The sequence below is a fragment of the Salvia hispanica genome, chromosome 5 (genome assembly GCF_029641045.1).
Source record: "Salvia hispanica isolate PSC_SH4W2 chromosome 5, Shi_PSC_v1, whole genome shotgun sequence".
NCBI classification, from domain to species: Eukaryota; Viridiplantae; Streptophyta; class Magnoliopsida; order Lamiales; family Lamiaceae; genus Salvia; species Salvia hispanica.
Genome location: NC_142696.1, coordinates 41,034,873 through 41,047,222, shown reverse-complemented (window position 1 = coordinate 41,047,222; position 12,350 = coordinate 41,034,873). Strand labels below are relative to the sequence as shown.

General features: G+C 35.6%; 2 protein-coding genes and 1 pseudogene across 2 annotated transcripts; 2 read left to right on the top strand and 1 right to left on the bottom strand.

Moving 5' to 3' along the window:
• The first annotated feature begins 1,922 nt into the window (after positions 1 to 1,922).
• Positions 1,923 to 3,615, top strand: LOC125186944 (uncharacterized). The gene is made up of 2 exons (XM_089058386.1): positions 1,923 to 2,211; positions 3,105 to 3,615. The coding sequence occupies exon 2, from the start codon at positions 3,124 to 3,126 to the stop codon at positions 3,433 to 3,435; it is 312 nt and encodes a 103-aa protein (XP_088914512.1). The 5' UTR covers positions 1,923 to 2,211; positions 3,105 to 3,123; the 3' UTR covers positions 3,436 to 3,615.
• A 3,928-nt stretch (positions 3,616 to 7,543) lies between these two features.
• On the top strand, positions 7,544 to 8,510 carry LOC148926844 (secreted RxLR effector protein 161 pseudogene; annotated as a pseudogene).
• An 828-nt stretch (positions 8,511 to 9,338) lies between these two features.
• KOM (Rhomboid-related intramembrane serine protease family protein) lies at positions 9,339 to 11,920 on the bottom strand. The gene is made up of 6 exons (XM_048083191.2): positions 11,524 to 11,920; positions 10,667 to 10,830; positions 10,420 to 10,583; positions 10,071 to 10,336; positions 9,864 to 9,990; positions 9,339 to 9,712 (listed from the first exon to the last, which is right to left on the bottom strand). Exons 1-6 carry the CDS (start codon positions 11,856 to 11,858, stop codon positions 9,590 to 9,592), a joined length of 1,179 nt encoding a protein of 392 aa, XP_047939148.1. The 5' UTR covers positions 11,859 to 11,920; the 3' UTR covers positions 9,339 to 9,589.
• Between the last annotated feature and the right edge of the window lie 430 nt (positions 11,921 to 12,350).

The following is a 12,350-nucleotide window of genomic DNA, read 5'->3' as shown; positions in this document are numbered from 1 at the left end:
TGAATTTTACTACATGGTGTGATGAAAAGCAAATGTGAAGTAAAGCTTAGGAAATCAAATGGTTAAGGATAAATACCTTAAGGAAAAAGAAGAATGTAGTGTGTAGAGAATAAACCCTTCTTCTTCAAGAACTTGCTAGCATCATTACTGGAAGTGAAATTTGTTTAGAGATTTTTGTGGTGAAGCAAAAGTGTAGGTGATGAAGTTGTGTTGTATTTATAGAGAAAAAGAATGCATGGCTTTACATGGTTAATAGCTTGGTTTAAGAAGGAAATGCATCGTCCAAGGGTGGCAAGTCGTCACGTCAATCATTCTTTATGCCTAAAATGGCAATAATATTATGTCTTGTCGCTTAAAAAGACGTTCACCAAGTACAACTGTCATTTGGAAAATGTGAGCCGTCATTTGGTATGCGTGTTTGAAGTGATATGATTTCGTCGATCGCCTCGTCATGATTTAACACGCTTCTTATCCATTCGTGTCGGCATCGGGGTTCAAGGTGTGACTATTTAGCGAGATCCGAAGGGCATGGAAAGTATTTTTATTCTATTTTTTTAGTCAAACGTTGAACTCAATGTAGAACGTGTATGAACTTTTATTTGAAGCTCGGTCTTCACAAACGGACTTCTATTTGGGAAAACTATATACCATATATAACAACACTATTTTCATTCACTACACAAAAATTTACTCCGCAACGATTAATCATATCAAGAAGTAAAAGAAGTTAGACGCGAAACTTTATGTATATATATTAATTAGGGAGTAAAAAGGGCGGGCATACATAAACTTCCTAAAATCATGTGTCGTCCACAAATGTGACTTCTTTTGTGAGAATGATAGGAGTATAAATTAAGAATAGCATATAAATTAATTAGGACATCTAACTTGCACATATTAACCCATATACATATTTTGTCTTACATGAAGACTTTTTTCATAATCTAGGGAAATTAGTTGCACATTTTAATTCATTGCCATTTGAATTTATTTGATATTTATATAAATATATTCTAAACACAATAATAGCAAGATTTACTATTACTAAAAATTTATTTATCGTATACTACCCACTAAATATGTCTAGAATCCAAATAAAAATATAATAATACGTAATTATGCTAAATAATGTACATTTCGGTTAATGATGTCACATTTAGGAAGTAAAAACTTTAATAAATTTTAACGTGTCATTTTCCACAAAATAAACTAGTACTACTAAAGAAGTTCTACACTCATAACTAAATTTCTAAGAAGATACGGGCACTTGTCTTCATAGAAAAAGGTGAATTTCTTGCTCAATTGAAAAGGGCATATCCCTTATTTAAGCAAGGTCTTAGTCAATATTTTGATCAGCCTAAATCTGGATAATCTAATTACTCGAAAAAATGCATTGTTTATAATTGGGACATGTTTGAGATTTAATTAAGGCATAATAGTAGGGTTATCTGACCCTAGACAATTTCAAGGGGTGGATATAGTGACCCCAACGGCACAACCCCAATCATTTTCAAAAGCTCAATTCTAGAATGGAGATGTCATGATTGGCTGATAAATTTATTTCATATATCAAATAATAAATCTCTTGTTATTATTATTAGTAAGCTGTTTGATTCGATATCTAATACAGTATATAATGATAAATGGATAAATTTGTTAGGAGTATATACTTCATTCATTTTTTCATGTAGTAGTAAAGAAATATACTCCACTAGTTTAGTCTAATTCATGGTCTTTGCATTTGCACATTGACGACGCACTAATAATAACCCATTGTAAAAAATAAAGAATATGTAGTCTTATAAATGAGTAGAATTATAGTGAAAAGTCAAAACCATTTAATGAGAAACCATATTAAATATAAATTTAAATTTTAAACAAACAAGACAATGATATAAATATAAATGCAACGCACTAAATCAGGGATAGTAAATGGAAAAAAGAAAATAAGAGTGTGTCTCACTTGTTTCTCAAACCCATTTCTAGTTGCATCTCTGTTGGAAAGTGCGAAGCGCGTTCTCGCCGGCAACTGGACTTATATATCTACCCGAGTCACAAGCCCACACAAAATCGCAGAATAATTCGTTGAGTGATTGTATTACTATTAGATACGTAGAAAACAAATTCGATTATTTGGGTTTGAAGAAACCCGTGTCAGCGTATTTTCGTTAAAGCTTCTTTTCTTTCCTCCCCGTTGTCAGCGACAGGAAGGTATGTTCTTGATTTAGAATAGATCTGCCTGTTTTCTTGCTTCTATTGTGTGCGATTTTTATGATTTAGGTTTGGTGAAGTGCGCTAGTCGTATTCTTTATTGATTGCGTGTTAGTTTGGAGTTCTTTGCCGTTTATTGTTTATGATTTAGTGGAAATATAGGATTTTGTGATTAGGGTTTCAGCGTACGGATCGACTTGAATTCTAACAGATTGCTGATACGCGATTTTATTCTAAAATATTTAGCCGTCTGAGCTTTCTTGATCTGATCTGGCATTGGTGATTGGGGGAAGAAAGAATGCAGTGGAATTTGAGGAGATTATTGGATTATGTGATAATTTGTAATCATATTTAGGGTTTAATTTGCTGTTTGTTCAATGCTGTGAAATTATGTTGTTATCTTGTGTGTGTTTTCTTGATGGAGTTGAATTTCTTAAGAAAAGAAAATGGATGGCAATGAGCTTAATGACACTCGCACCTTATAGTCTTGTTAGGTTTTAAATGTGATTAATTATGCTTACATTTCATGATTATCTACATTAATCCGAATGAATGCATTCTCATTTTAGGAATGAGCTAATATACTATATGCGGCAACAAATCAATCCCTATGCTAAGCTTATTTCTAGATAGCGTGGATACGGTGTGTGGTAATGAACTCATCCTGATTAAATTTCTATGTAGCTTTCAACATTTAAGCATGATTAATGATTACAATGGATCAAGAATATTGCTTACCAAATAGCAATGCATCTTTGTTTGTGTTATCTGTTATGTCTGGCAATCAGTTTGGTGTTGTTTATTGTGTTTCTGAGGCCCTTTTTGGTCTTTGAGATGATCCTGCATTTTGGATGTTATATCCACCTCGTATATCATGGATAAAACACGTGCAGGAGCGAAGCAACTCAGGACATGGCTGTTGACAAAGTTATAACTTCACCTCATCGGAGGTCGCAGACACAGACTGCATTCTCTCCACCTTCACCTAGGAAGCAACACTTGCGAGACACAGAACTGGGAAGCTGCACAACCCTTGTTCAGAGACATCAATTCCTCCTGATAGCCCTCGCACTCCTTGTAGTTCTGTGCACTATTTATCTTTACTTTGCTGTGACTCTTGGGTCTGCCGATGAATGCTCCAACTTGGTGGGGGCTCAAAAGGCAACGTGTCGTCTTCAATTGTTGAAAGCTTCTGCAGCGAAGGGGAAATTGAAATTCCTTTAGGAAAAGGGCTATTTATACCTTGCCCTGTCTCCCGAGTTAAGTGCCAAAATTGTTTGAAATATCCTAGGCTTATTTTATTCCTTCCCAAGCTCACTGATTTTTGGTGTATATTCAGAAAGCAATATGCTTTGATACATTTTCTATGTAACTTATGGTACTTGTGAAATTCGTATTTCTAAATCTGCTCCTTAATTGTAACATATGCAACAAAATCATTTTTTACTATTTCAAAACAGAAACTGAAATGATGCCAAATTCAAGATCATCTATTCCTATGCAAGTAATTTGTCTTCGCGGCTAATAAAAAAACCTGTATATCTCCTTCTCATATCATGGAGAAATGCTCTAATTCTCAAGTATTCTGGTGCACTGAAGCAATTCATCAAACAGCCCCAGACCCCAACATGTTGGAATTTTAGTGTATTAGCACTTTAATTCTAAGGAAGAATGTTGGAATTTTAGTGTTTATCACTTTAATTTCTAAACAATTCGGCTGCTTCATTAGAAGCTTGTTCTATCTTATTTTAGTGTTTGAATTAACTGTTTTAACAGTTTTTAAACAGTTATTAACAGTTTGGAATCAGTTTTAGTTAATTAACTGCCTTGGCAGTTAATTGTCAACGGTTTAGGCTGATTTTTGATTAAATACAGATCAGAGAATGAACAATCATCTAAGGAAACTTAGTCTTATCCGATCATAGATTTTGTGCACTCAAAATACTTGATCTGAAAGTATTTTATACGATTCTAAGTTATCCAAGTCTTCTAATAAGGATTCCCTAATCCTAAGTCATAAAATCATCATTATATATCTTACCTAACAAAGATCAAGTAGTTTGAAGATGACTGGACCCAATTCAGTGAGGGAGATGACTGCAAACTTCACAAAACTGGAGAAGTTTGAAGGAGTAGATTTCAGAAGATGGAGAAAGAAGATGCACTTCTTGCTGACCACCCTGAAGGTTGTTCATGTACTCACAACTACCATGCCAGAACCGACTGAAGATGAATCTCTGGAACAAACCAGAAGGAGGCTGAAATGGGAGAATGATGACTATGTGTGCAGAGGGCATATTCTCAATGGTATGACTGACTCACTCTTTGATATTTATCAGAATGTTGAATCCTCCAAAGAATTATGGGATTCTCTAGAATCTAAATACATGGCAGAGGATGCTTCTAGTAAGAAATTCTTGGTTAGTAATTTCAATAATTATAAGATGCTAGATTCTAGACCTGTGATGGAACAATATAATGAATTACTAAGGATTCTTGGACAATTTCAACAACACCAGATGCATATGGATGAAGCCATATCAGTTTCTAGTGTTATTGATAAATTGCCTCCCTCTTGGAAAGACTTCAAACATACTCTAAAGCATCAAAAGGAAGAACTTTCCTTGGTGCAACTTGGTTCTCATCTCAGAATTGAAGAATCCTTAAGGATTCAGGAGATGGAAAAGAACAAGGAAAAGAGTGTGGCTGGACTATCTTCCATTAATATGGTGGAAGGTGGACAGAAGTTTAAAGGGAAAAGGAAAATGTTTCAAGAAGAGTCCTCTGAGAATAAGAAACAAAAACTTGTTTGTTGGAAGTGTGGGAAACCAGGCCACTACAAGAAAGATTGTAGGTCTGGAAAGAAAGTTTTCAAGGTTGGTACAAGTACAAGTGGTTCAAAATCTGGACCAAGTGGATCTAAGGATCCAAGTGTACCTCAAGGTATGAAAATATTCAATTCTAATATTTCTATTCAGAACTATATCTCGGATACACCAAGTTCATTCTATGTACAGGATGATGAGTACACTTGGTGGGTGGATTCTGGAGCTACAAACCATGTTTGCAAGGATAGGAGATGGTTTACATCCTTGCAGAAGATCACTGATGGATCAGTGATTAGAATGGGGAATGGTTCTAGTGAATCGATTGAAGGAATAGGAAATGTTAGGCTAACTTTTACTTCTGGGAAACAGTTGGATTTAGTAGATGTATTGTATGTTCCCACCATTAGAAAGAATCTAATGAGTGGCACTGTAATTAATAACTTAGGTTATAAACAAGTTATTGAAGCTAATAAATATATTTTATCTAAACATGGTGTATTTGTTGGTTTTGGTTATTTATGCAATGGTATGTTAAGATTAAATATTGAATCTTGCTTTGTTGATAATTCTGCTTATGTGATGACTTCTAATGAACTTTCAACTACTGATTTGTGGCATGAAAGGTTAGGACATGTGCATTATAAAAGACTAATTGAGATGTCTAAAAGTAGCTTAATCCATGCCTTTACAGTTAGCAAAGATAAATGTAAAACATGTATGTTAACTAAGATCACAAGGCAACCTTTCAATAATGTTGTGAGAGAATCTAAACTACTGGAATTAATCCATAGTGATATCTGTGATTTTCACTCAACACCATCAATTGGAAATAAGAAGTATGTTATTACTTTTATTGATGACTCAACTAGATATTGTTATGTATACTTGCTAAGTTCTAAGGATGAAGCCTTAGAGAAATTCAAGGTATATAAGACAGAAGTTGAGGTACAAAAGAGTGAATTTATAAAGATTTTTAGATCTGATAGGGGAGGTGAATACTATGATCCTAGTTATTTTGAATCAGTGGGAATAATTCACCAAATAACAGCCCCTTATACTCCACAACAGAATGGAATCTCTGAAAGAAAGAACAGAGTGTTGAAAGAAATGGTTAACTCTTTGTTATCATATTCTGGTTTAAATGAAGGTTTTTGGGGAGAAGCTATGATTACTGCCTGCTATATATTAAATAGAGTTCCAAATAAGAAAAGTAAAGCTACACCTTATGAGTTGTGGTTTGGAAAACCTCCAAACTTAAACTATCTTAAAGTGTGGGGCTGCAGAGCAGTAGTTAAACTCACTGATCCCAAGCGTAGGACATTGGGTGAAAAGGGAATTGATTGCATTTTCATTGGTTATGCAAATCATTCAAAGGCTTATAGGTTTTATGTCTTAGAACCTAACAAATTTGTCTCTGTGAACTCTGTTATAGAGTCAAGAGATGCAATCTTTGATGAAAATAGATTCACATCTATCACAAGGCCTAAGGATCTATTTTCTAATTCTAAAAATAGATTAGTAATTTCTGAAAATCAATCAGAGGAACCTTCAACTCAACATTGGGTTAGAAGGAGTGTAAGGCCAAGAAATCAAAGTAATCTAGATAAAGGCTTTCAAATCCATCTTATTGAAGGATCAAGGGATGAATTACAATCCCAGTACCCCTACTGTTCTATAATTGAAGAGGATCCTAAGACTTTCAAAGAAGCCATGTCATCTAGAGATGTCTCATTCTGGAAAGAGGCTATAGATGATGAAATGGATTCTATACTCCAAAATAACACTTGGGAATTAACTGATCTGCCCCCTGGTTGTAAACCATTGGGGTGTAGATGGATCTTTAAAAGAAAGATGAAAGTTGATGGGTCTATAGACAAGTTTAAAGCTAGGCTTGTCATTCAAGGATTTAGACAAAAGGAGGGGATAGACTACTTTGATACTTATGCTCCTGTAGCTAGAATATCTACTATTAGATTGCTAGTAGCTATGACTTCTATTCATAAACTCCTTATACACCAAATGGATGTTAAAACAGCCTTTTTAAATGGTGATTTGGATGAGGAAATCTACATGAAGCAGCCTGAGGGATATTCTTTACCAGGAAATGAACACAAGGTGTGCAAGTTGATCAAATCATTATATGGCTTGAAACAAGCACCAAAACAGTGGCATCAAAAGTTTGATGATATTGTTTTATCAAATGGTTTTCTATTGAATCAAGCTGATAAGTGTGTTTATTCTAAGTTTGATAAATTTGGTAAAGGAATTATTATCTGCCTTTATGTAGATGATATGCTTCTGTTTGGTACTAGTCAAGACCAGATAGATGAGACAAAGAAATTCCTATCATCTAAGTTCTCAATGAAAGATTTAGGTGAGGCTGAAGTCATATTGGGAATTAGGATAATAAAAGAGGCTCCTAACAGAATATCTATCACACAATCTCATTACATTGAGAAAGTGTTGAAAAGGTTCAATTATGGAAACTGTACTTCAGTTAGCACACCTATGGATCCTAATGTAAAACTCTTACCTAATAGAGGAAAAACAGTTTCACAATTGGAATACTCTAAAGTAATAGGTTGCCTAATGTATGCAATGATAAGTACTAGGCCTGACATAGCTTTTGCTGTGGGAAGATTAAGTAGATTTACACATAGTCCTAGTATTCATCACTGGCAAGCAGTGAGGAGGTTACTTAAGTACCTCAAAGGAACCATAAACTATGGTTTGTGTTACTCAGATTTTCCTTCTATCTTAGAAGGATATTCTGATGCAAGTTGGATAGCCAATCCAGAGGATCATTCCTCTACTAGTGGTTGGATTTACTTGCTAGGAGGTGGAGCTATCTCTTGGGCTTCTAAGAAGCAAACTTGCATCACAAGTTCTACAATGGAGTCAGAATTTGTAGCACTAGCCGCTGCTGGAAAGGAGGCAGAATGGTTAAGGGATTTGGTTTATGAAATTCCTTTATGGCCTAAGCCTATATCACCTATCTCTATAAGGTGTGACAGTGCAGCAACATTGGCTAAAGTATATAGCCAAGTTTACAATGGGAAGTCTAGACATTTAGGTGTCAGACATAGCATGGTTAGGGAGCTGATCACTCATGGGGTCATTTCAGTTGAATTTGTTGGGACACAACAAAATCTGGCAGACCATCTAACCAAAGGCTTGGCTAAAGATTTAGTTATCAAATCTGCTAAAGGGGTGGGGCTCAAGTCCATCTAATCTTATCTGTTTGGGATACTCAATTTCCTTCTAATTTGATATTAGATGTGAAATTCAATGTGGAAAGCCTAAATATGTGAGATAGACACATGTTCAAACCATCCAAGGTATGTGTAATAATCTGTCAGTTTGAAGGAGGTTGAAGTTTTGCTTCTTAATAGTTTTTTTGGCAAATTGTTTTGACAGAACAAGATGAAAAGCTACCTATACAAACATGGAATCCAAGTTGTTCCAATAAAGCTCTGGACTTAGTTTTATAAATGTTTGTTGAAGGATATGGACACTAGACTTGTTATAAAGGTGTCAGGTTTAGATTAATTGTTTGATAATTATGTGTATATTAAGACTGATATTCAAAGGAATTGTAAGAGTTCAAGTCTTAGACCACTCTTATAATTAGAATGTTTGTACATTGATATACTAAAATGGAAATTCAATCCTTGTGATATTTTCATTTATGCATAATTTTTGTTTTCTGTTCTTTTGATTTGATCATGCTTATAAATCCACTAAAATAGGGGAGGAATGTTGGAATTTTAGTGTATTAGCACTTTAATTCTAAGGAAGAATGTTGGAATTTTAGTGTTTATCACTTTAATTTCTAAACAATTCGGCTGCTTCATTAGAAGCTTGTTCTATCTTATTTTAGTGTTTGAATTAACTGTTTTAACAGTTTTTAAACAGTTATTAACAGTTTGGAATCAGTTTTAGTCAATTAACTGCCTTGGCAGTTAATTGTCAACGGTTTAGGCTGATTTTTGATTAAATACAGATCAGAGAATGAACAATCATCTAAGGAAACTTAGTCTTATCCGATCATAGATTTTGTGCACTCAAAATACTTGATCTGAAAGTATTTTATACGATTCTAAGTTATCCAAGTCTTCTAATAAGGATTCCCTAATCCTAAGTCATAAAATCATCATTATATATCTTACCTAACACAACATCCGTCATCCAAATGTCAATAAATCACAGAGCAACGACCGTTATTCGTCAGCAGCCAAATATACTAACATATCATTTTATTTAAATTGTATGCAACAAACGACTGGAACCATGCTAAAACTTCACATTGGAACGTTTCCACCTCAAAATTTCCAGAATTCAACTAGTGTCATGTAGCAGAAAACAGGGTAAGTGGAGTATCTGAGCTACAGAGCAGAAATACCAGCAGGCATCAATATAGTACACATTACAACGACTGTCATGTAGCTACGCAGAAGAATGCTACTTGGCAAGATAATTTTGGTTCTGTGCTTGCACATCATTGTGTTGTGTTCATGCACCCGTGTATCTGTAGAGAGAAAAGCGATCTTCTAAGAGCACAGGAGGTTGCAGAGGTCTTCAATCCTAGCATGTGAAACATTAGCATAGGGAAGCACCCTATACTTGCCATTGATGGAGCAAGTCAGAGTCAACTGTGCTGCACTTACCATTGCCTGCAACGTGCACAAAACAAGAATCTTTATATCACTTGCTGTTCTATGAAGTTTAAAATGCTGGCATACTCCAATAAGAAAAAAAAAATTCTGCATTTTTCATGTTATAAGAAAACAGCCTTGATACTACTATCCGTGGATGTATAGATACCTGGCATTCCATTGTTTGGTCACTGCAGCTCCACCATTTAGAGGGGATACAATCCAAGTACTTGCACCAGGCACAGTATTCGTTCAAATTCACGTGTTGAAGAAGGGCCACAACACTTCCTGCAACTCTGCATGGAGAGGAGAAATATGATAAGATTTCACCCGAAGATGGTACAGATATAAAGCAGAAAGAAGAGCATGGACTCACAGAAGGCTGAGGACAATAAGAGAAACAATCCTTGAAGTTCGCCTGTCCAACTTCCTCTCAAGTTTGATGGAACTCTTGACATCATAATCAAAAATGCCTCTTCTGTTTTGGTACAGTTTCCTTGCTTCAGGCTTAAACAGGAGCATGAAACCAGCAGTGAAGCCGGAGATAAATCCTCCAATGTTTGAAAAGTTATTGATGAGTGGCATCAGGCCAAGGATGATGTTTAGCAATAAGATTGTAGCAAAAGCAATGAGAGTTGCAAACTGCACATTAACCGAAGAGATGCCATTGGTCTATGCTAAGATGCGATCAGTAAATAAATAAAGTGGATTGCAACATCTAGAACCTTTTTGGAGTAAACTTTCCAATTTTGGATAAGCCCAGATAGCGTGGCACCAAGCAATCCAAATAATGCCCCGGATGAAGCTACTGAAGGCCTGTCTTGTAGAAATAGGGATGCTAGCAATGAACCCGTAAGAGCAGAAAGTATGTAGATAACTCCAATCCTTACTGCAAAGATAGAATGAGTGTAAGTGAATGAGTAAGTGCATCAAAACAAAATTATAATAGAATGAGTTTGGCTAAAGAATTACATGGACCAAACTCGTGCTCCAAGTGAATTCCAACAAAAGTCATGCTAGAGAGGCTGATGATAAGGTGGAAAACGCCTGCATGCAAACATGGACTTGTGAAAAGACGCCATAATTGTTTATCATTTTCCAGATACCTTAGTCGAAGCGACCCCATTGTGTCCAGCCTGTGGCAGGGAGAAAGAATTCCTTAGATGTTTAAACTCAGACGGAAAGAAGCATTTCTAACCCTTCAAAAGATTGACTTATTTTTCATATATATCAATTTATCAGACGATCAATCCAAATTTCATAAAACAAATAAATGAAATAGGAAGCATAAGCCACCCCTGGACTTGGTTGATTCATTCAAAATGTTTCAACAAAGCCTACAAGTCTATACATCTCATCAAAGCAGGATTGATACATTAATCTGAAAAAAACCAATCAACAGAGGAAAATTTCCATTTGAACTTGCCAGACAGCATATCCCAATTTCAACGAAGCACAGGACTAGCGTTAAGCCCTTTATAATTAGCTGATTCGCTAAAGATGTTTGAATAAAACATACAAATCTCTGTATATCATGGATTGAAGCATAAACCCTAACTCATTAATCTAAAAATTCAATCATAAAACTAAATTTGAGGAAATTGAGAAACATCTATCGATTAAGTAGCTTCATTTTCAACAATATATCATCAAGCCTACACATTATGCAGATATACAGCAATTCAACCTACTCTGAATATCAATTCGTGCAAAAAGGAGCTCAGAATAAACAGAGAGAAATCTCCTCTAAAAACCCTAAATAAACTCGATCCACTACATTTTCCATTCAATTAAAAAGTTAATCAAAAACTCAAACAGTAGAAACTCACGTAGAGGCCGAGGGGCCGAGCAGGGGGTTCTCCGACAGCGGCTGAAACGAGAACCTACCGAGTTGCTTGAAGGCACACTGACCGTGAGAATTTCCCCAACAATCATTCACAGCCATGGTTGTGACAAAAGCGATCAAATGCAGGATGACGAACAGAGAGATGATCCATGTGCTCTCCTTTCTCTCGGAAATCCGCCTGAAAAAGGGGAATGGAATTCGGTGCTCCTTGAGCAACTCTTCCGTGCTGAGTTCAGTCGACATTCTCGCAAATGAGGTTGGTGGAATCGACTTGATCTCCACGCAGGTTTGGAGCTTTGGGATCGGACTATCCGCCATTGGAACTTGATTCAAGGGTTTGGTCGAAAGAGGGGATTATTTAGGTTCAGAGAGAGAGAGATGAATGTGGAGTTGTGGCGGTTTTTACAGCTGTATCTCGGCGAAGATGCTTTATATTGTTTGGCTGTGGCGGGAAAATATTTAAATTGCAGTTAAGTTAGGTATAAGGTCTCCATGCTTCGTTTCTTTATTTCCGAATAGACATTTGTTACTATAAACATTTCACAAATTTGACCACCTAAGTTCATTGATGATTTTTTAGAAGAGGTGTCAAAATAATATCATTAAATTTTCTTTAATATCTAGCTTAGTTTTAGATAACACTCGACTAAGTTCATTGCTTGGGTTATCCTCTTACATAATGAATCTCATCGATAGACATCCGATAACCAAGTAATTCAGTTGAAAGTTGGCTTGGCAAAGTTATAGCCCTCCGATGGTTCGAGATGTAATTCCAAACATTCCTCATGGGAGAACACCCCAAATTATGTG